The following is a 25,492-nucleotide window of genomic DNA, read 5'->3' on the forward strand; positions in this document are numbered from 1 at the left end:
GGCTGACTTCCCTTGCAGAGCGTTGTCATTGGGACATTGTGTCTTTCCGCTCTACATGACTGTGACACTGACTTTGCTGGGTTTGTTCAGACCACGGACCTCTGTCTAAAGAATGAACATGTTCCTAATGAGCCAGTTAATGAGGCTGTATTGGGTTGTATCTGGGAATAACAATGTAGGCTAAAATACATACAAACTCGTAAGATACAGTATATTCACATGGTGTTACAACAGGCATTTTTGCTCTTATATGAAATGCTGGGTGATCATTATCAAGGTTTCCTGGCAATATAAAGGTCAGGAACACAAAAGGCTGTATAGTGTTTTCATCAAGTGTGATGATTGTCATGTAGTGAGATAATAAAATTATTTCAGCACTCTGAAGAAAGGGGAGAGAGGGACTAACCCTATGATTGCAAAGAAACGTTGATGTTTATTACATTTTTTTCCTCAGCACAGATTCTTATCTCAGTCCCAGTTGTGCCCAGATATCACAGACAGTACAGTCAATATAAAAATGGCTTTTATAACTTTACACCCAAAGCAAGAACGCAACGTTTTTAAAATGATTATGCCAAAAATACTAAGAATGTATTTTCACTAAAAGTACTTGAGATTAGCTTGTGAGTCTGCAGATATGACATGGCCTTGTTGTTATTTCTCTGTAGTAGTTCTTGTGTACTTCCTGTGTACTTCTTGTGTAGTTCTTGTGGTAGGCACTTACCGGGGCATAACAACCCACTGAGCACAGACGTCAGTTCAACGTCTAGTTTTGATTTTCATTTGGTTGAGTTGTCAACTTGAATTCAACGTGAAATCAACAACAAATTCCACCATGTCATTGGATTTAGGTTGAAAGTTGGGGGGGGAAAGACGAAATACCCTTTTATGTTGATGACATTTTCCCAGTCCAATCAGTTTTCCACGTTGATTCAACGTCATCACATTTCATTTTTTGTTGTTGAAATTATGTGGAAACAATGTTGATTTAACCAGTTTTTGCCCAGTGGGGAAACCACAATCATTACTCTCTGGGAGATGTCAGGACAGACAATCACATTCAGACCATGAACTCACCATCAACTCAAGGTCTGCCTTTGTCAAGATTCTTAGATCCTTCTTCAAACACTTGCAAACAACCATTTCTTTAAAACCCTATCTATATACTGTACCCATATGCAGTATAATTGTATTTAGCATAATGATGTTGTTATTAATGAGAGTCATTTGTTTCTGTCATTATTAATATCACACCAGTTTACTGTCCAGATACTACACCAGAGGACTTATGTTTACATTAGCGGATAGAATATATAACAATTTATCAATGAAAAAACAAAAATCCTCTCTTTCTAAATAGAAAAAGGGTCATATTCATCAAAATTTTTACACCATAGTCATTATTATTGTCTATTCTACTACATAATTCCTCCATTATAGACAGTTGTCATCTCTATCTCACCTATGGATGTTGTACAGCACAGACGCTATTGCTTGGGGACCACAAGGACAGTTCCACTATTCTTAACACATTTAACAGTCAATTACAAGAGAGAGAACACCATCGTCATCATATTCTCTTATTCTATCTGTACTCTGTGAAGAACCCAGGGATGTCGAACTGTGTGTTTTAGCAGGGAAAACGATCTCCCTGGTGATGTTAGCTTGATAAAGCAATTGAATTGTTATAAAGCCGCCACGTCAGATACTGTTGTAACCAAGAGAGTGGTCTGTCTCCCTCCTACCGGTTACTCCTCAATTCAATGATGGTGTATATTTTTCCAGAATGTCAGAGTCAAAGCTAAAAGGAAGCCGATGCACATTTTTAAACAGTTACTGCAGGTTTCTCCTTTTTGTACGCTTTGTCCATTCTTTGCGATTGTGTGGTAAGCTCCACGGGGGTTTAGTTCTTTAAAAGGCATTGTCAGATACATTTATGACTGTGGGTTTCACTTCCACTGCAGTTGGCAGTCCGTTCCCTGAGACCCACAGCCTCGTAAAAGGAGAGTGCAGGCCGGCCACCTGCGTCAAAGACACTTTGGAGTGGCATTTCCTTAAATCCCCACAAAGGTGGTGGTTCCTCAGAGACACATAAATAAGCAGACAGGCCACTGAAATCACGGCGAGAAGCACACCAAAGACAGCAATTACTGCAGCGTGCCACTTTTCAGTGTCCTTGGCCGCCAGCTCTAATCCCTTTGTGGTGACATTGACACATTTGGTGTCGTGTTTGTAGAGGATGCCGCGGATGTCCACACACACCTTGTACTGGGTGGCGGGAGTCAGATGTGTGAGATTGTACACTTTCACATCAGACGGTACGCGTGCAGTGAATGCCATGGTCGGGTGGTTGGGGTCGGAAGCCTTGTACCACTTTATGTTAGGAGCCAGACCACCATGGGCGGCTTTCCAGGCCACCAGGACCGAGTTGGACTGCACTGATTTGATGTTGACGTCCAAAGAGCCGTTGGCAGGTCGGGGGAAGTATCCATCCACCTCCACAGAGACTGACTTTAGGTCTGCGCCGACCAGATTGTGGGCAACGCAGGTGTACAGTCCAGCCTCGTTCTCTGTTACATCGTAGATGTCAAACGTTCCCTCTGAGTGCATGTAGTATTTATCTGAAACGGTATTGGGCAGGACCCTGGTACCAGAAGGTGTGATCCAGTAGATGTCCGGTTCGGGTTCGGCAAAGGCCCGGCAGTGGAGCGATACAGAACTCCCGTTGTCGACGCTGACGTGCCCGGGCATGCTCTCAGGAGAGATGAGAGGCAGACAGATCTCTGTCATCTCCCTGAAGTGGACCTGCCGGACATGCTGGCCCTCGTACTCGGGAGGCTCGACGCAGAAGAGTGAATCCGGTTCCATGAAACGTATGTTGGTCTTGTTCATGTTCATCCAGCGGACCACACAGTCGCAGCGGATGGGGTTGCTGTGCATGCTCACCTCCCGCAGGTTGGGGAGGGACTCCACGGTAATCCTGTGTAGGGCGCTGAGCGCGTTCCCATTCAGCATCAATGTCTCCAGCCTGGGCAGTTTGTAGAAAGCATTGGGATGGATGTAAGAGAGCCTGGGGTTGTTGGTGGCCTCGATCTTAGTCAGTTCGGGGAGGTTGTTGAGGGCGAAGCTGTCGATAGAGACCAGTTCTGGCATGCTGTTAATGCCCAGCTCTTTGAGGTGGAGCATGTCTGCAAAATCTCCACGCTGTATCCTCCCTATGGGATTCTTGTTTAGATCCAGAAACTTGAGGTTCTTTAAGTTCCTCAGAGCTGCGTGGGGAACTTCGGGGAAGGTGTTGTCGTAGAACGAGATGCTCTCCAAGTTGTCGAGGCCAGATAGAGCGCCGTCGGGTAACTGCGATAGGTTCATCCTGGTCAGAACTAGACTTCGGAGATTACGAAGTGGCTTGAAGTTCATGTCTTGAATGGAGGTGATCGGATTCTCCCCAATCATGAGTATTTCCAGATTGGGTATGGTGTCGAACCACTCACTACTGATCGTCTGCAGCTTGTTGGAGTTGAGGTGGAGCCGGAGGAGGTTGTGGAGACCCTGGAACGCCGTGGGAGAGATGGAGGAGATCAGGTTGTGGTTCATGTAAAGCTCCTGAAGGTTGGCCAGCTCTGCCAGACAGCTATCTGGCAGCTGGCGTATCCAGTTCTCCTCCATGTGCAAGGACAACAGCTGAGGCAGCCGCCCGAGGTGGATGTCACTCATTGAGGATAAGTTGTTTTGCGACAAGTCAATCTCTGTGATGTTGGCCAGGTAATCCAAAGGTCTCTCAATCTTTGCAATGTTGTTGGTCTGCAGCAATAGCACTTGTGTGTCCGTTGGTAATCTCCCAGACAGAGTGAAAAGTCCCAAGTCATTACAGTCAACAATTGGGGCCTCCATGTAGACGGAGCTGGGAGAGAACCAGGGTCTGATTTCACACACACATAGCTGAGGGCAATCGACTCTCTCCTCAGAGGCCAGAACAAAGGCAGTCATGGCAAGGCCCACGAAGAAACAATCTACAAATGACACGTCCTTCATATTGGCCCGATTCCCTCCAGTAAGTAATTGGTCTTTGTAGATTAAGTGGTCTGAGCTGTTAACTTCACAAATAATGAATAATTTGTTACTGTTGCTATAGCGACTGACTACCCCCCACTGGTAGGGAGGGTTTCCCAGGGGGCTTTTGTTGTACTGGCGTCCAACCGCTCAATTCTCCCTCCTGGGCGTAAGGGTTGGAGTCAAGACTTCAGTCATACAGGCCCAAGTAGATAACAATGAACATATACCTCAGGAAGCTACAGTCCTGCTAAGCACATCTGGGTTAGCCTCCATTAACGCTCTGCTTTCTTTTGAAGATGAATCACATCCATCTCTCAACGTTGTTACTAGCTGCCAGCATCGTCAAATGAGTCCATTCCCACCTGTAAAAGAAGAGAGGGGAATGTGAACACGTTGACAGAAAACCTGGGTGCATCATACAAAGGGGATTTAGACATATTGACATTTGTTGTAGAGGCACAAGGATGCATGTTGACATTTACATTGCACGGCCCTTCAAGACACATCAGCATGGATTTAGATCTGCTTGACCTATTTCATATCATTTGGGGGCATCTCTGTGCCCTCCTGATATGGCATGAAAGGATAAATATAGGAGGATAGTGCCTTTAGAGTTAAAGCGAGAAGTATTTATTAAATTCTTAAATGGCAGATTGCATAGGCTTAAAGGGATACTTTAGGATTTTGGCAATGAAGCCCTTTATCTCCTTCCCCAGAGTCAGATGAACTCGTGGATACCATTTTTTATGTCTCAGCTTGCATTTTGAAAAAAAGTTGCTAACTACCACTGATATTGGGCGATTAGGCCTAGCTCGCAGTCTGCGAGTGCGATGGGGTTGAGGTCAGGGCTCTGTGCAAGCCAGTCAAGTTCTTCCACAACCAATCTCTACAAACCATTTCTGTATGGACCTCGCTTTGTGCACGGGGGAATTGTCATGCTGAAACAGGAAAGAGCCTTCCCCAAACTTTTGCCACAAAGTTGGAAGCACAGAATTGACTACAAAGCCATTGTATGGTGTAGCGTTAAGACTTCCCTTCACTGGAACTTCAGTGTCCTAGCCCGAACCATGAAAACAGCCGCAGACCATTATTCCTCCTCCGCCAAACTTTACAGTTATCACTATGCATTGGGGCAGGTAGCGTTCTCCTGGCATCCGCCAAACCCAGATTCGTCCACTGGACTGGCAGATGGTGATGATTGATTCAACAATCCAGAGAACGTGTTTCCACTGCTCCAGAGTCCAACGGCGGCAAGCTTTACACCACTCCAGCCGACGCATGGTGATCTTAGGCTTGTGCATGGCTGCTTGGCCATGGAAACCCATTTCATGAAGCTCCCGACAAACAGTTATTGTGCTGATGTTGCTTCCAGAGGCAGTTTGGAACTCGGTAGTGAGTGCTGCAACTGAGAACAGATTACTTTACGCTCTACGTGCTTCAGCACTCGGCGGTCCCGTTCTGTGAGCTTGTGTGACCTACCACATCGCGGCTGAGCCGTTGTTGCTCCTAGACGTTTCCACTTCATGATAACAGCACTTATAGTTGACCGGGGCAGGTGTAGCAGGGCAGAAATTTGACGAACTGACTTGTTGGAAAGGTGGCATCCAGTGCCACTCATTTGAAGGGGTGTGCACGTACTTTTCTATACAAAATGTATATCACCAGGGGAAATATGTATGTATTTTACACATGAAACAAATTACGTAAAAAGTACAATTTTCATTTAAAAGTACTGACTGTTTATCAGCGTGTACTCTTGCTGCGTTTCTGTTTCCTGTTTCCTCTCTATGCTCACCTCTCCACAGTTAGGCTGCTGCTCTTTATCATTTGTCATTACATAAACACTTTTCACTGAACGGATGGGTTTGACGGTGCTTGTCATAACCTGGGCTGCAGAGCAACAAAACGCCAGACAGAGCCACAAGACGGAGAGAAGAAAAAGGGAACGGGAGAAAGAGAGAGGGGGGGGGGGATGCACTGCACCGGAGACATTCCATCATCCTCATTTCTGTTTCCACCCCAGTGCTCCGAGACGACGACGGAGATGAGAAAGTCCGAACGGTGCTACAAAAACACTGCAGTCAGCCCCAATGGCAAAACAGGCCAAGAGTTCATTTCTCAAGCCACTGTTGGAGAGTATGGCTGAGAATGTGGTTTTGGATGAGGTAGGGAGGGAGAGAGAGAGCGAGAGAAAGCGACCAGAGAGGGTGGGGGGTATTCTTTTTCAAATCACCTGGCACTTTAATAAGTGGAATACCCAGAGCATTCTGAAAAACATGGTTACCCTCTCTTTCCCTCAGGGAGCATTGACTCTCATTGTATAGCTCTGTGCTTAATATTCACTGGGGAAAGAACACAGGACCTTCCTTTCTCTTAAAACTGTAATTTCCTTCTATGGTGTTTCGGTTCTTACACCCTGCTTACTCTTGTTCCTGTGTTTACTAATCACAATTAGAGACACCTTAATGTGTTTGGGCTAAACGTTATTGCATGCACCGCATGTTCCATCACAGTGGGTAGCTGTTGTCGGTCCCTTAGGGTCTGGTGCCTTGTTATGCTGTTAATCACCCACCCTGCCTGCTAATTGGCTAAATGAGACATTATTTGGATATGACTTCCATTGGGTGATCAATATCTTTGTGAGCCAACGGGGCCCCTTCACAGCGGTCACAAAATGGAGGCTGGAAAATACCGGTAGCAGCCTGAACGAGGAATCAGGGGTCTGTAAAAAATAAGAAGAAAAAAGAGCTGCCGCACATTGTATTAAATGGAGTATTACCTTCTTCCTGGATTCCTTCAGATTTGGCAAGGTGATATGGAATCCGAATGTCGGAACGGTTAGCAAGGTAGCCTACAGTACTGAGGTGTTGATTGTACAATGGAACAAAGGGCTATTTTCATATCCATGTAATGTCCGTGCTTAAAATCCCTCCTACACAGTGTATGATTGTATTGAGGTTAGTTGTTGACTCAAATGGCGTGGTGCGCCTGGATAACATAACAGCGTTGCTCAGTACTTACTCACGTGTGAGTAAATCTGAGTTATGATAATCACAACTTGATTCATGAAAATTGATGTTTTGCCCTACAATTTATTCCTGGTTGCGTTCACACCATGCATATTATATTTGCTTAGCCTCTCCCGTTGTGTAATGACAAGAGGGTTGGAATTATTACACACGCTGCAGCACTGTTGCATTACCTCCACATATAATCATAGATCATAAAGGTTTTTACCCTTCACTTTTGGACAAGGTTAAGCTACCCGAGGACCAGCACTTTAGGGATGCCAGATTTTCTGTTGAATGAGTGTGCATTGAGCATCCTACTTAATGAATTAATTGAAACATCCCAAAGAATGACGAGAGATTGCCGATGTGCTCTTTTGTCATACTGTTTCATCAACAATAACCTTAAGCATTTAAAGACGGCTCTTATGAACTGAATCTAATTCATCTCCCATGCCCCTCTGTTTTTATGCTGATGGTGACCACTTTCATATTATCACCTAAATACAGGAATTACTTCAACATTATGTCTGTAACTTAACAACGTTAAGTAAGTTCACTTATTAATGTTTCATTCATGTCCCAACGGTGAGGAGACTGTCTCCGTGCTCGGCTGCTCTACTATTCAACAGAACATTAAGAGACATTAGTCTGGGGACAGAGAAATGGGGAATTGGAGGTGACACCGACAGCACTTTCAAGCTAGGCTAGAGTATTTTAAATGTTTAGGCCAGTTTCATAAGACCATAGTGTAAAAGATATGATGATACGAAATCCATCGCTAGGTTTAAATAGCCTATTCAGAGGTATTCAGTCTCCTAGCCTTATAATCCCAAACGTGAAAAAGTAAACATGTTGTAAATACTACACCACGCAGTGTGTAAGGGAAGAATATACAGTGCCTTGCAAAAGTATTCAACCCCTTGGCAACCCTAAAGGAGCTGCAAAGCTCCACAGCGGATATTGGAGGATCTGTCCATAGGACCACTTTAAGCCGTACACTCCACAGAGCTGGGCTTTATGGAAGAGTGGCCAGAAAAAAAGCAAACATGTTTGGTGTTCGCCAAAAGGCATGTGGGAGACACCCCAAACATATTGAAGAAGGTACTCTGGTCAGATAAAATTGAGCTTTTTGGCCATCAAGGAAAACGCTATGTCTGGCGCAAACCCAACACCTCTCATCACACTGAGAACATCATCCCCACAGTGAAGCATGGTGGCAGCATCATGCTGTGCAGATGTTTTTCATCGGCAGGAACTATGAAACTGGTTAGAATTGAAGAAATGAGGGATCGCGCTAAATACAGGGAAATTCTTGAGGGAAACCTGTTTCAGTCTTCCAGAGATTTGAGACTGGGATGGAGGTTCACCTTCAGCAGGACAATGACCCTAAGCATACTGCTAAAGCAACACTTGAATGGTTTAAGGGGAAACATTTAAATGTATTGGAATGGCCTAGTCAAAGCCCAGACCTCAATCCAATTGAGAATCTGTGGTATGACTTAAAGATTGCTGTACACCAGCGGAACCCATCCAACTTGAAGGAGCTGGAGCAGTTTTGCCTTAAAGAATGGGCAAATATCCCAGTGGCTAAATGTGCCAAGCTTATAGAGACATACCCCAAGAGACCCCAAGAGAGTTGGAATTGCTGCAAAAGGTGGCTCTACAAAGTATTGACTTTGGGGGGGGTGAATAGTTATGCACGCTCAAGTTTTCTGTTTTTTTTGTCCTATTTCTTGTTTGTTTCACAATGAAAGATATTTTTGCATCTTCAAAATGGTCGGCATGTTGTTTAAATCAAATGAAACCAACCCCCCCAAAATTAATTTTAATTCCAGGTTGTAAGGCAACAAAGTAGGAAAAATGCCAAGGGGGTGAATACTTTCGCAAGCCAATGTACTCTAGCTACTGTAAACTACAAACAGTATAGCCTGCAATAGCATATGTGGCAAAGGGCTCGTACACTTAACTACTGTGCCTAGTCCAGGATTCAAGAGTTTACTGCACTGTACTAACATGTCAGTGTGAAATCAGGTCAAGCTGGGTTTTCCCCCGTTCAATACGGAGTTCATTTCCCCCCACAATACAGTTCATTTCCCCCACAATACACTGTTCAATTACCAGTAGTCAACAGGAAGCAATGGAGGAAATATCTAGGAAAAAAATGACTGCCAGGGTATCAATACCATCACATTAACCTCCAGTGACCAGAGGAAGTCGTAATGGCATTAAAAACCTTAGCACAAGACAGATGAGGGAAATCAGCCATAACCCATTTAAGCTTAGGTGAAAACAAGAGTTCCAAGGAACAAAGAGAGGAGGAGGGAAAACTGGAGCTTGTTTGGCGTTAAGTGGCAATAACTTGCATAACGCCTGCGGTTCTCAGACAAAGAGGAATGCGGTTAATACCGAAGCCAAATGGAATTATAAGATGGATGCTCCTAATCAGAGTCCTGATGCAGTGCAGCATCAACAGAACGATATGGCAAAGGGAGAGAGAAATATAAATCTGGATTTGTCCCTACTGCTTCCAATGTGTCCAGGCCAGTGGCACATATACTCCCCTATGTACTAAAACTTTTCATTTGGCTCTTCGCTCCAGCATTTTGGATTTGAGATCAAATCTTTTATATGAGGGGACAGTACATAATGTCACCTTTTATTTTAGGGTATCTTCATACATATCTGTTTGATCGTTTAGAAATGAAATCCCTTCATGTATCTAGTCCACAAATGGGTACCAAATACTAAACTTTTGACTAAATGTAATACACTATAAATACATTTGTCCAAATATTTTTGACACCTTCAAATGAGGGGACTAGATGCATATCTAGTCACGAGGGCCCTAGGGCGGCTGAATCAAGTGCACCGCCCGACAACAGCGTAAGACGAACACAAAATGTAGGCATGCAAGGCTTTATCATTGTAGTTTTTTACAGAAATGTTTGGTGATCGATTAGGATTGCCTTGTCAAATGCCTTGCGCTACACCATGCCAACAGACGATAGCTTCCTCTCCAGAGTACATCCCCCAATGATTTCTAGAACAAAAACACATGTTCTGATTCTGACAACCATTTTGATGGGCCCTAGAAACCGCTGAGTTGGACCAGAGCCAGAACCCATATGGGTAAAGCGGCATTTTTTACATTTTTTATTCGTCATTGGCTTTGATACTCTGATTGGTTAGAGATGATCCAATTAATGATGACTTTGTTTTGTGCAACAACCCTCGTTCTCACGTCACCACAAGCGACTTCGACGATGGCAGTCTCAGAACTGAAGTATGTCGCGAACATAGAGCAGAGGAAGAATTCAGTTCAGACGAGCAGAGAGCTGGGCTCCTCCTGACTCATGCCGCTGTGGCTCATCTCATCATCAAGCAGCCAGCCTGCACTGTTAGCTTGGTAGCTAGCTGCTTGTTTGAAGTGAATTCTAAACCCTAGCCTGCGGAGGTCGTGTGGGGTCAAGTGGAGATGAGGGGGGATCTGGAGATGATTACTTTGGAACATGAACCCGTCACTTGTTTATGCCAATCTATCGTATTTATAAGTATGGAGGTAGAAAGGGGATGTTGCAGTACATTAACAAAATGTTCTGTACTGACATTAAGTTGGGGTAAATTAGGCTGGGGTCGAGAGGCAAGGAGTAATTGAGATCATTATTTTGGTAGTGTGCAGTCTCTAGTTGATATGTTGTAAGAAATGAAAGGTACTGTCTTACGTATGAAATAAACATCACATTCTGTTCTGATCACGGGTTGGAAAAACTCCGGGAATGTACAGTAGATTCCCAGAAGGAAACAATGGATGCGCTGCATCTATCGTAGGTGTTGAAAGGGAACATACTGGCCCTCAGGGATGTGATTATGTAGCCTATACCGTTTAGCCGGTAACAAGGAAGTATAGTATCTGCTGAAAGGTAGACATTATCCTGGCAGGGCTAAAACTGTTTCCCCGACATAAAGGTCATACGTAATTGCAAAGTAGGGCATCAGAGGAATTGCCTCTTTTTTTGCAGGAGAAATGGCCTGTGTATTTAAGAAATGGTTCACAGGAATTCTGATCCATTGGTTATAATCATCAAAGGCTCTCTCTTCACCCCTCCTCTCTCTCTCTCTCTTCCTCTCTGCGCTCGCTCTCTCTAATATCTCCCTTCCCTTTCTCTCTTCTCATCCTACTTCCCGCGTTTCTTCTCCCCCTCTCTCTCTCTCTCTCTCTCTCTCTCTCACACACACACACACACTCTCCCTCTCTCTTTCTCTCACCTGCTCTTGCCTTTCTCTATATTGCCCATTTTCTTCTCTCTACTCATCCTGCTTTCTTTCATTCTTCTCTTCCCCAGATGAAACCAACCCCTATAGTGGGTTCCTCTCCTCTCCATCTCCACTCCTTCCCTCTTCTCCATTCAACCCATTAGCATCATTATCTCCAATAGAGGAAAGTTAATGTGTCTCCCCCCCTGCCCCTGATTCCCTTCCGGTCTCCATGTCTGTCTGCCTGGCTGGCTAAGTGCTGCATGGATAAGCCGCTTGGTGGGTGGCTTTGTGAGTCTCCTGTCCCTTCCCCTGCCCTTCAACTCATTGATTTGCCATTACACGTTTTTTTCTAAGGTAAGGGGAGAGTCCATTAAACGCTGTCTACTATGCAGTGTGTGTGCATAATTAAGTTTTGTGTGGTGGTGTGAAAAGGGGAAAACGTTTCCCCTTTACACCTGCTCTTGCATGGCCGCAAATCAGCAGCGAGTCAACAGTTAATGCGGAATCAATGTTCCAAATTAACCACAGGACACCCCAGGTCTGAGCTCAGCCTAGCTCAGCCGCGTGCCTCTCTCGCTCTACAGCCAGTGCCCTTGGGCTGAGTAAGGGAGAACAAGAGAACACACATACAAAATCACGTGCACACAAACATTTTCCTACAGGCAACTACAGACCACACGAGAACGGACACATGCATGCATGCAAAGGCAGGCACACACACACACACACATGCACGTGTATAACCACACGTGCACGAGAAAGTTAGCCCATCTGAATGACAGAATAAGGCATCCTTTTATAATCCCGCTAAATCAGCCGTCGATAAGTTCCAAAGCATGGCGAACACGCAAAACACTTATTTATCTCCCTAATAGATAACCGTACTCTCCCTGTCACTCATCTACATTATTCTCCTCGTAGTTGTTAGCCAGAATGAAAGGAGACCGAGATTTCACTCAAAGTCAGAAGGAAATTGAATCTGCAGGTGCAAATGTGGCATGTTTCCTCCCTTTGGAGATAGATGCACAGCTATCTATATTTATATGAATAATATATCTATCTGGTCAAGAGGCCATGAGTCTGCAGGGACGAGGTTTCCTTCAGCAGACAGAATCAATCTTTATACACCACTGAAATTAATTTAATTTCAGCCCGGCCTTTTTTTATTATGATTTTTATGGCTCTGATAGGCTGTGTAGGCCTTCTCTGTAAATAAGAATTAGTTCTTAACTGACTTGCCTAGTTAAATGAAGGTTAAATTAAAAAAACATTATAAGGTATTCTAGGGTACCTACTGTTTCCATTCACCTTGGCTCAGAAGAGGCCTGAACAGGCCTGGGGCTCCTGAGTGGCGCAGTGGTCTAAGGCATCTCAGTGGAAGAGGTGGCACTACAGTACCTGGTTTACATCCAGGCTGTATCACATCAAGCTGTGATTGGGAATCCCATAAGGCGGTGCACAATTGGCCCAGCATCGTCCGGGGTAGGCCGTTGTCTTAAATAAGAATTTGTTCTTTAACTGGCTAGTTAAAGAAAAGAATTGGCACCTGGAAATGCAAAATGGTTTGCTACATCATGTATGTCCATGGGCTCGGTAGAGGTATGTCTTTACTGATGTTGGGTACGGTGCACATGTACACCCCTCCGTATATATTTGGACAGTCAAGCTCAAATTACAAAGGTATATACTCCAGCATGTTGGATTTGAAATCAAGTGTTTGATATGAGGCGACGGTATAGACTGTCGCCTTTAATTTGAGGGTATTTTCATACATATCTGTCCTACCATTGAGAAATTAAAGCACTTTATGTTGTTAGTCCCCCCCCCCGTGTGAAGAAGTCATAAGTATTTGGACAAATTCACTCTTTTTTTTACTAGGCAAGTCCGTCAGTTAAGAACAAGATTTTATTTACAATGCCAGCCTACCAGGGAACAGTTAGTTAACTGCCTTGTTCAGGAGCAGAACGACTAGGCTACCTGCTATAGTGGTTATGGTGTATCAAAGTAGTGAAAAGTTAAGTATTTGGTCCTGTATTTCTTGAACGCAATGACTACATCAAGCTTGTGACTCTACAAACTCAGATGCAACATTGTACATTTTAGCTTCACTATCCAAACACATACGGAGGGGAGTGTATGTGTCTGTGTGTGCGTAATTGTGCATGCATGTCGACTGTACATGTCGACTGTGTCTGGGTGGGTGTGCAAGTATATGATTTATTTTGTACCTTTATTTAACTAGGCAAGTCAGTTAAGAACAAATTCTTATTTTCAATGACGGCCTAGGAACAGTGGGTTAACTGCCTGTTCAGGGGCAGAACGACAGATTTGCACCTTGTCAGCTCGGGAGTTTGAACTTGCAACCTTCCGGTTACTAGTCCAACGCTCTAACCACTAGGCTACCCTGCCACCCCATGGTGCATATGTCCGCGTCTCCATACATCCATCACTCTGTCTGGGTAGCTCACGATTGCGCGACGGCCTGGATTTTAGCCCAATCCTGTCTCAGTGGTATCGTGTCACTCCTAAGCAATAGCTTCTCATTAGTGTATCCAGGACTACACATATTAATCTTGAATATTTACGGGACAGATCGAAAGCACAGCAGCAATCCTCAGATGTCTCTCCTCTATTTGAAAATGCTATTTGCATATGTCCCTCTTTACCATGCTCCCTCTGATTAAAATCTATATTCCCTGAGACTTCAGGAGTTACCTTTGAACGGATGAAAGGGTATCGCTACATTTCCAACGACATTTTCAGACTAGATTAGAAAAGCTGAAATGTCATTGATTGCGGGTAAACAACAATACTGTGATTTTTGAATTCATACCTGCTTTTCTTAATGTGTGCCCAACCCAAATATGTTTGTAAAACAGGAGGCTATCAGCTATGGAAGGCCTGCTTACTGTACTGTATGCTCGAATGCTCTGAACTCTTCCCTGTAGCTGTCTGTCTGCACCACTGTTTCCATGCTGTGTATTCAGGTATCAGAATCAAACCAGGGGCTTCTTGTAATACATCATTATGCAACTAACAATTAATTAGGCGCTGTGTAGTTTGACATTGAGTATAGGACTGAGAGTTAAACCCACACATCTTTGCTCCTCCTCATAGATAGATAGCCTGGAAAATTGTACTCGGGCTACATGTAAGTTCTCCTCTAAATACATACACCCACACACTGGCACTCATCACTGTATTAAGCTATTGTATGAGGAAAAACCTATTTAAATCGTGTTTCACGTAGGCCCAATGTAATGTAGCCCTAACAAGATCAATAGAGCTGTTTACATTGTACTCTACTGCAAGAGTTATTGGGTAAAAAGCAATGATCTATTTTGAACTAAATGAAAATCACCATTTGACTCGAGGATTGTTATTCCCACCTGAGAGGGAGAAGTAGTTGCATGTTCAGGGCTCTGATTCTTCAAATCCCAGGCTAGACACCTAGCATTGCAGCTGAACTCTGTAACGTGAATAGAAATGCCTGCTTAAAGAGAAGGTGAATATAGACGGGTTTTGCGGACAGCATCACAAAAATGATGCGCGTGCATTCGATGTGTGTTGTTATGACTCTTACTGGTCAGATAGCCAGCAACAATGACAAGAAGCTGCCGTGTGGGGAATTGTAGGTGGCTCGTTTCAGATTGTTCTATCTTGTTATTGATGCCGTGTCTTGTTTTGAGGTGTTTTGACTGATGTCATGTCTATGCTAATATGGCTCAAAATCCGCTTATGAGCTAACCAACAACGGTAATGATATATTTGAGAAACAACAAGTGCTCATTGTGAAAATGCATTTATGTTGCCAATAAACATTTGGAGACTAAATACAGTTTAAATGTTGTAAACAGTCTAAGCCAACGCCGTCTGGTTTGTCCCTTGTTGCTAAACAACCAACCCGTCTACAGACAGACACAGAGCTCCGGTGACATCAAAATCTAAGGTGAACAGTATTGTATGTAATGTACAGTAGACTAGGCTAAATATGAATTGTGCTACATGGAGACAGGCTACTGTGCTACACTGTGCTATACAGAGCTACATGATGAGTTGGCCTTGTATAGGCGTGCCAAGCACCTTTTGGTCTGCCATTTTCTCACCACAGGATGAAGATGGTCTCCATCAGAGGCAAATTACAATGACGAAAGAGTGGTTAGATTTCATGGTGAGCATTGAGCAATGCTATATTTTTTCATATTGAATGGCTGTTGGTTGGGCTTCTGTTTGGAAGCCTAACCAATGGGTTCTCGACCCATTGTGCCCATGTTCAATATAAGCAGCATTAGCTTTCAGAAGCAACAAGGTAGACTGTTTCACTGATACAGCAACAAGGTAAACACTGTCAATGGACAACTGTGCCTCATATATAGGTAACATTATAGTAAGCCTTACAGGTTGACTTCTCATTTGAATATTCCATGAGCGTTGGAGAGGTTATAGTTTGGAGAGAGAGAAAGAGAGAGAGGGAGAGAAACGCCCCAAATGCAGTTAAAGGATTAGAGACTCGCTGCTTCTCTCTCCAAATCCTGCAAGGTGTAGGAGGTCAGGCTCCGGGGATCGGGGATATGTGGTTCTGTGATTGTGTTCAATGTGGACTATGCTCTGCACATAAGATGCCTCGCCGTGACAAGTGTCATTACGCAAAAGCTCTGGATGCAACATGCAGATATGGTGCTGAAGCCTATGGATCTGATGCACGATGCATCGTGGGAGTGTGTGTGTGTGTGTGTGTGTGTGTGTGTGTGTGTGTGTGTGTGTGTGTGTGTGTGTGTGTTGCGTGCAGCCCGGGGATAGGCCTATTAGTGCTTTCATGGCAGGTAGCTACTGAGAACGGGTTCTCTTTGATTGCAACAGGATGATTCAACCGAGAGCAAAGCGAGAGGGGAGGGAGAGTTAGCCACCATTCTGAGAGTTTCTAGACGTGTCTTGTGTGCGCGCTCTCTAAATGCATCAGCAACAGGACCCGCATCATAGCATACATTTATGCACAAATCCACCTGCTTTACAAAAATATATATATTCGACGTCGTATCTTTTTGGTGTGATTTCATTCATAATCCATTTCCATCCTAAAGCACATTCTGCATAGTTGCGCAAAAGCTTTCCTGCGTCTGAAGGTTCGAGAACAATCAGTAGCCTTCCAAGCTGTCATGCATGTCCGATTGTTACATTTGCAGTAAAACATAACGATAACCATTTTCATACATAATGTTTTATATAGCTTAGCAACACCTTTCTTGTTATGCTAGTATTTACTGTGTCGTCAAAGCCTTTCAGCAAACCAGATATTTCACGTTAACTTCTTGGAAATCCGTACTGCAATAGTGGCGATATAGAATATGCCCAACATATCTGCTCTCTAGATTACAGAAAAAATATTGGGGAAAGAGGGGAACTCACCCGCAATAGTCATCTTCTCCCATCGACCGATAAGTATTCCCTATAACCCCATCTAGCGCACTGGTCCAGAGACGGAGGAGAGAGAGCGCGCAAAACAGACAAGCCCTAGACGGCGGTTTATTATTTTTACACAGTTGGAGAGAGACCAGCTCCAGATTTTCCTTCTTCCCAGTGTTGTTCCCTATCAGAAAACCGAAAGTCCACAAGCAGAGATAGCTGTTTGGTTGGTAGAAGAGCCTCTATCCCCCGTGTCCTTTTCCACCGTGGTTAACGGCGCATCTCCCCCTCGATCAGCTGTCACATAGACATGGTGCTTTCTGCTCAACACTCATTAATATCAGAACTACCTCCGCTCTCCAGAGAACAGCCAATAGCGTTGGAGATCCAGGCACGGCGCTCGCAGCATCCCGAGTCTGGTTGGCTGAATTCACCCGTCTGTCCTTTCTTCGACCCTCTCTCCCAGGGAGTCTTGAAGCAATAAGGAGGGAAATGAGATGAGGGTGCAGGAAGAAAATGGATATCTGTTCCTATTAGAGCTCGCGCTCGATTGAGTCCCAGGGGGGTTTGAACACATTGTTCTACAAAAGGATGTTCCTGCTGGGTCAGAGGAAGCTCCATTACTGTATGGTTTACCAGTGGTTTGGAACAGGTTTGGAACCCTCTGTGCATCAAGGCCTAGAGACATTTAGGACATGTTGCTATCCATTTGGTGCCATCTTATCATAACATGCAGTTATTAAACAGTTACTGTTTTATATTAACTCCTGGAATTAATAATGTAAAACATCATTAAGTTTCTCATAATGAGAAGTTCATGACTTCTAAAGTGCCCTTACTTTGTATAGGCTTCAGTGGCCACAATCCCCCTAGCTTTTAGAAAGGAGCCAACTCAATTTTCAGGGATGAATAAATTGTGAAGGAAGTTGTCCTTAAGCTGGCTTCGCACTTTTACCGCCCATGCTCAGACCTTCAACGTTGACCCAGGGGACTGCACACACACACACACACACACACACACACACACACACACACACACACACACACACACACACACACACACACACACACACACACACACACACACACACACACACACACACACACACACACACACACACACACACACAGTAAAACTCTCAATGGGGTGAATGGCAGTCACTTTTTTGTGGTGCATGACTGATAGGGGAGAGTGGGGTAAATTGAGCCAAAGTGTTAGTTGAGCCACCCCTTGTTTCTAAACCATACACAAAATGAAACATGTGACCAAATACACTACCGGTCAAAAGTTTTAGAACACCTACTCATTCAAGGGTTTATCTTAATTTTTTAAAACTATTTTCTACATTGTAGTATAATAGTGAAGACATCAAAACTATGAAATAACATATATGGAATCATGTAGTAGCCAAAAAAGTGTTAAACAAATCAAATATATTTTAAATATTAGAGATTCGTCAAATAGCCACCCTTTGCCTTGGTGACAGCTTTGCACACTCTTGGCATTCTCTCAACCAGCTTTTTGAGGTAGTCAGCTGGAATGCATTTCAACTAACAGGTGTGCCTTCTTAAAAGTTAATTACAGTTTTTTTCAATTGCTAACAAGCATCGGTCAATACTGAAGACACCTTTTCAAAACTCTTAACACAGTCTGCATTACCAACATGCATCTTGGCCAAACAGTTAATCTCACCTCCAAAACTCACTCAAACCGCCAAAATAAGCTTGTTCGACCATAACACTGGCAACAATTCTCAATCAGAAAGCATGCATTGTCACTCATAACACACTGACCTAAAAAACTATTATCTTTGAAGTTTGAATGATTTTTCACATAAATCAGTGTTTCATTATATAATAAGAATAACACCTTTTAACTTTATAGACTGTACTAAAGTATATGTAACAAGAATGAATCAGAAATACAGCAATTTGCTTCAAAAGCATTTTTTTTTTTTGTATCTTTGCATATAGAAATGTACTTGTGAAAATAAAAAGTTTAAACAAAAAACAAATTCCTGAAATTTCAGGGCTGCAATAACAATTACACAAAAAAACATGTATAGTAAAATCAGTCATACTGCACAGTACTGTGAGGGTTCTAGTTCTCATCAACATGTATAGTATAATCACTCATACTGCACAGTACTGTGAGGGTTCTAGTTCTCATCAACATGTATAGTATAATCACTCATACTGCACAGTACTGTGAGGGTTCTAGTTCTCATCAACATGTATAGTATAATCACTCATACTGCACAGTACTGTGAGGGTTCTAGTTCTCATCAACATGTATAGTATAATCACTCATACTGTACAGGACTGTGAGTGTTCTAGTTCTCATCAACATGTCAAGCATAATCACTCATACTGCACAGTACTGTGAGGGTTCTAGTTCTCATCAACATGTATAGTAAAATCACTCATACTGTACAGTACTGTGAGGGTTCTAGTTCTCATCAACATGTAAAGTAAAATCACTCATACTGCACAGTACTGTGAGGGTTCTAGTTCTCATCAACATGTATAGTAAAATCACTCATACTGTACAGTACTGTGAGGGTTCTAGTTCTCATCAACATGTCAAGTATAATCACTCATACTGCACAGGACTGTGTGGGTTCTAGTTCTCATCAACATGTATAGTAAAATCACTCATACTGCACAGGACTGTGAGGGTTCTAGTTCTCATCAACATGTATAGTAAAATCACTCATACTGTACAGTACTGTGAGGGTTCTAGTTCTCATCAACATGTATAGTATAATCACTCATACTGCACAGTACTGTGAGGGTTCTAGTTATCATCAACATGGATAGTATAATCACTCATACTGTACAGTACTGTGAGGGTTCTAGTTCTCATCAACATGTATAGTATAATCACTCATACTGCACAGGACTGTGAGGGTTCTAGTTCTCATCAACATGTATAGTAAAATCACTCATACTGCACAGGACTGTGAGGGTTCTAGTTCTCATCAACATGTATAGTAAAATCACTCATACTGCACAGGACTGTGAGGGTTCTAGTTCTCATCAACATGTATAGTATAATCACTCATACTTCACAGTACTGTGAGGGTTCTAGTTCTCATCAACATGTATAGTAAAATCACCCATACTGCACAGGACTGTGAGGGTTCTAGTTCTCATCTACATGTATAGTATAATCACTCATACTGCACAGTACTGTGAGGGTTCTAGTTCTCATCAACATGTATAGTAAAATCACTCATACTGCACAGTACTGTGAGGGTTCTAGTTCTCATCAACATGTATAGTATAATCACTCATACTGCACAGTACTGTGAGGGTTCTAGTTCTCATCAACATGTATAATATAATCACTCATACTGTACAGGACTGTGAGGGTTCTAGTTCTCATCAACATGTCAAGTATAATCACTCATACTGCACAGGACTGTGAGGGTTCTAGTTCTCATCAACATGTAAAGTATAATCACTCATACTGCACAGTACTGTGAGGGTTCTAGTTCTCATCAACATGTATAGTAAAATCACTCATACTGCACAGTACTGTGAGGGTTCTAGTTCTCATCAACATGTATAGTATAATCACTCATACTGCACAGTACTGTGAGGGTTCTAGTTCTCATCAACATGTATAATATAATCACTCATACTGTACAGTACTGTGAGGGTTCTAGTTCTCATCAACATGTACAGTATAATCTTTCATACTGCACAGGACTGTGAGGGTTCTAGTTCTCATCAACATGTATAGTATAATCACTCATACTGTACAGTACTGTGAGGGTTCTAGTTATCATCAACATGGATAGTATAATCACTCATACTGTACAGTACTGTGAGGGTTCTAGTTCTCATCAACATGTATAGTATAATCACTCATACTGTACTGTACTGTGAGGGTTCTAGTTCTCATCAACATGAATTGTATAATCACTCATACTGTACAGTACTGTGAGGGTTCTAGTTCTCATCAACATGTATAGTAAAATCACTCATACTGCACAGTACTGTGAGGGTTCTAGTTATCATCAACATGGATAGTATAATCACTCATACTGTACAGTACTGTGAGGGTTCTAGTTCTCATCAACATGTATAGTAAAATCACTCATACTGCACAGGACTGTGAGGGTTCTAGTTCTCATCAACATGTATAGTATAATCACTCATACTTCACAGTACTGTGAGGGTTCTAGTTCTCATCAACATGTATAGTAAAATCACTCATACTGTACAGTACCATACTGCACAGGACTGTGAGGGTTCTAGTTCTCATCTACATGTATAGTATAATCACTCATACTGCACAGTACTGTGAGGGTTCTAGTTCTCATCAACATGTATAGTAAAATCACTCATACTGCACAGTACTGTGAGGGTTCTAGTTCTCATCAACATGTATAGTATAATCACTCATACTGCACAGTACTGTGAGGGTTCTAGTTCTCATCAACATGTATAATATAATCACTCATACTGTACAGGACTGTGAGGGTTCTAGTTCTCATCAACATGTCAAGTATAATCACTCATACTGCACAGGACTGTGTGGGTTCTAGTTCTCATCAACATGTAAAGTATAATCACTCATACTGCACAGTACTGTGAGGGTTCTAGTTCTCATCAACATGTATAGTAAAATCACTCATACTGCACAGTACTGTGAGGGTTCTAGTTCTCATCAACATGTATAGTATAATCACTCATACTGCACAGTACTGTGAGGGTTCTAGTTCTCATCAACATGTATAATATAATCACTCATACTGTACAGTACTGTGAGGGTTCTAGTTCTCATCAACATGTACAGTATAATCTTTCATACTGCACAGGACTGTGAGGGTTCTAGTTCTCATCAACATGTATAGTATAATCACTCATACTGTACAGTACTGTGAGGGTTCTAGTTATCATCAACATGGATAGTATAATCACTCATACTGTACAGTACTGTGAGGGTTCTAGTTCTCATCAACATGTATAGTATAATCACTCATACTGTACTGTACTGTGAGGGTTCTAGTTCTCATCAACATGAATTGTATAATCACTCATACTGTACAGTACTGTGAGGGTTCTAGTTCTCATCAACATGTATAGTAAAATCACTCATACTGCACAGGACTGTGAGGGTTCTAGTTCTCATCAACATGTATAGTATAATCACTCATACTTCACAGTACTGTGAGGGTTCTAGTTCTCATCAACATGTATAGTAAAATCACTCATACTGCACAGGACTGTGAGGGTTCTAGTTCTCATCTACATGTATAGTATAATCACTCATACTGCACAGTACTGTGAGGGTTCTAGTTCTCATCAACATGTAAAGTAAAATCACTCATACTGCACAGGACTGTGTGGGTTCTAGTTCTCATCAACATGTATAGTAAAATCACTCATACTGTACAGTACTGTGAGGGTTCTAGTTCTCATCAACATGTAAAGTAAAATCACTCATACTGCACATTACTGTGAGGGTTCTAGTTCTCATCAACATGTATAGTAAAATCACTCATACTGCACAGTACTGTGAGGGTTCTAGTTCTCATCAACATGTATAGTATAATCACTCATACTGCACAGTACTGTGAGGGTTCTAGTTCTCATCAACATGTATAATATAATCACTCATACTGTACAGTACTGTGAGGGTTCTAGTTCTCATCAACATGTACAGTATAATCTTTCATACTGCACAGGACTGTGAGGGTTCTAGTTCTCATCAACATGTATAGTATAATCACTCATACTGTACAGTACTGTGAGGGTTCTAGTTGTCATCAACATGTATAGTATAATCACTCATACTGCACAGGACTGTGAGGGTTCTAGTTATCATCTACATGTATAGTATAATCACTCATACTGCACAGTACTGTGAGGGTTCTAGTTCTCATCAACATGTAAAGTAAAATCACTCATACTGCACATTACTGTGAGGGTTCTAGTTCTCATCAACATGTATAGTAAAATCACTCATACTGCACAGTACTGTGAGGGTTCTAGTTCTCATCAACATGTAAAGTATAATCACTCATACTGCACAGTACTGTGAGGGTTCTAGTTCTCATCAACATGTAAAGTAAAATCACTCATACTGCACAGGACTGTGTGGGTTCTAGTTCTCATCAACATGTATAGTAAAATCACTCATACTGCACAGGACTGTGTGGGTTCTAGTTCTCATCAACATCTAAAGTATAATCACTCATACTGCACAGGACTGTGTGGGTTCTAGTTCTCATCAACATGTATAGTAAAATCACTCATACTGTACAGTACTGTGAGGGTTCTAGTTCTCATCAACATGTAAAGTATAATCACTCATACTGTACAGTACTGTGAGGGTTCTAGTTCTCATCAACATGTAAAGTATAATCACTCATACTGCACAGTACTGTGTGGGTTCTAGTTCTCATCAACATGTATAGTAAAATCACTCATACTGCACAGTACTGTGAGGGTTCTAGTTCTCATCAACATGTATAGTATAATCACTCATACTGTACAGTACTGTGAGGGTTCTAGTTCTCATCAACATGTATTGTAAAATCACTCATACTGCACAGTACTGTGAGGGATCTAGTTCTCATAAACATGTATAGTATAATCACTCATACTGCACCGTACTGTGAGGGTTCTAGTTCTCATCAACATGTATAGTATAATCACTCATACTGCACCGTACTGTGAGGGTTCTAGTTCTCATAAACATGTATAGTAAAATCACTCATACTGCACAGGGGTTCTAGTTCTCCCTCTCTCCTGCATTTGGCCACAATTTCTCATCAACATTACATCTTACGTCTTCTCTGGCGATGCATCTTGGAAAGTATCTTCTGGAATGTCTAATCCAACCCTGGCAGTCTTCAGGAGGAGTGCCTGGTCATGTGGATGGTGGTCATAAACCTTCCACCTCCACGCAGAGAAACTCCTCTATGGGGTTTAGGAAGGGGGAGTATGGAGGCAGGAATAGTACTGACATCCTGGGATGTGCAGCAAACCAGTCTGACTGCAGCAGAGTGGTGGAATGCTGCATTATCCCACACAACAACAAAGGTAGGGGAGTTTCTGGCCCCTCTCTCCACCGCTGGCACAAGCCGATTACACAGGTCATCCAGAAAATAAATGAGCCTCTCTGTATTGTAGGGGCCAATGAGTGGTTTGTGTAACAACAAACCATCATTGGACAGTGCTGCACACATTGTGATGTTAGCTCCTCTCTGGCCTGGGACATCCAGGGTTGCTCTCTGTCCAGGGACATCCACGGTTGCTCTCAGTCCAATCCACATTTCTTCCCCTGCGGCATGTTTTTGCCAGGTTGAATCCAGCTTTATCCACAAAGATGGATGGATGTATGTGCAGTTTGCCTGGCTTCCAACTCCATTACACTCTAAAATACAGTAAAGCCACAGTTTTACAGTACTTTACATTATGCTTAGTTGTGTATGTACACCGTCTGGTTATTGATCAGACATCTTACCTGGACATATTGATATCGGAGTTCTTTCACACGTTCACCATTTCTCCCAAAGGGTACAGTGCTTCATCCTTATGATTCTCTGGGACTCTGGCAATTGTTGTTGTGCTGACCGTATTCACATTCCCAAAAGGGATATTGTCTGCCAACACTCTGTCCCGAGTTTCCCACAGTTTTATTGCATTGTTGCCAATTACCATGTCAACAATGGCAATTTCCTGCGCATCTGATAACATTCTGCCTCTCCCTCCTGTGGGAGGCAACCTTTGGATCCGACTGAAAAACACAAAACAATCAATATATTTCAAAATGTCAATACATGTAAAAATGTGAACATACTGTATTGTACTGTAATATGAAGTTCAATTATCATCGAAGGATGCTCATCTTACCTGTTGTTTTGCCCGAAAATTCGTACTATTGATGCAACTGTTGAACGCTGCAGATTTGGCTGCAGACTTGGTTGCCTCTCTCAAAGAGAGACCATGGTTTACAACATGGTCAATAATTGTGGCCCTTATCTCATCAGAGACCACCGCTCTTGGTCTTCCTCTCCTTTGTCCTCCACACATTCTCCCTCTCCCTGACACTCTTCTTTCCCCACCAACCTGTCTTCCTCTCCTTTGTCCTCCACACATTCTCCCTCTCCCTGACACTCTTCTTTCCCCACCAACCTGTCTTCCTCTCCTTTGTCCTCCACACATTCTCCCTCTCCCTGCCACTCTTCTTTCCCCACCAACCTGTCTTCCTCTCCTTTGTCCTCCACACATTCTCCCTCTCCCTGACACTCTTTTTTCCCCACCAACCTGTCTTCCTTGAGCCATGTTTCCGAACTAAATCATTCCAAAGCCGCCCTCTTTTGTCTGTTTGGTAACGAGACTAAAAACAGGACACTTGGGTCGGCTTCAGGCTGAAATTGCAATCAGCTGTGTTTGGAATGATGAAATAGTCTTCTGAGATTTTCTATATGTTTCAATCTGGTTACTGCAGAAATGCACAAAATTTTTCATCATTCTGTTTTGAATGTGTTTGTAGCAGTTTTGGAAACAGTGTGTTAGCATTTGAAAACGTGCTGCAAATATATAGTTTTGCAGGTGGTGGAGTATGAATGAGAAAAGAGTTTGTGGATTTCGGAGAATGTGGTCATTTAATGCATTTTGTGTGAAAACAATGAAAAATGACTCCCGGTTTGGTCCACATACACTTCTGTTTCGCTGACTGTGTGAAGAGTTTTGACAATGTGACTTTGGTTTTGACCATATATTTTGATTTGTTTAACACTTTTTTG

At 42.7% G+C, this 25,492-nt stretch overlaps 1 protein-coding gene across 1 annotated transcript; it reads right to left on the reverse strand.

The window, feature by feature from the left end:
- Positions 1 to 408: 408 nt before the first annotated feature.
- LOC115133171 (leucine-rich repeat neuronal protein 3-like) lies at positions 409 to 17,021 on the reverse strand. The gene is made up of 2 exons (XM_029666121.2): positions 16,728 to 17,021; positions 409 to 4,415 (listed from the first exon to the last, which is right to left on the reverse strand). Exon 2 carries the CDS (start codon positions 4,030 to 4,032, stop codon positions 1,912 to 1,914), a length of 2,121 nt encoding a protein of 706 aa, XP_029521981.1. The 5' UTR covers positions 4,033 to 4,415; positions 16,728 to 17,021; the 3' UTR covers positions 409 to 1,911.
- Between the last annotated feature and the right edge of the window lie 8,471 nt (positions 17,022 to 25,492).

The sequence above is a fragment of the Oncorhynchus nerka genome, linkage group LG8 (genome assembly GCF_034236695.1).
Source record: "Oncorhynchus nerka isolate Pitt River linkage group LG8, Oner_Uvic_2.0, whole genome shotgun sequence".
Lineage (NCBI taxonomy): Eukaryota > Metazoa > Chordata > Actinopteri > Salmoniformes > Salmonidae > Oncorhynchus > Oncorhynchus nerka.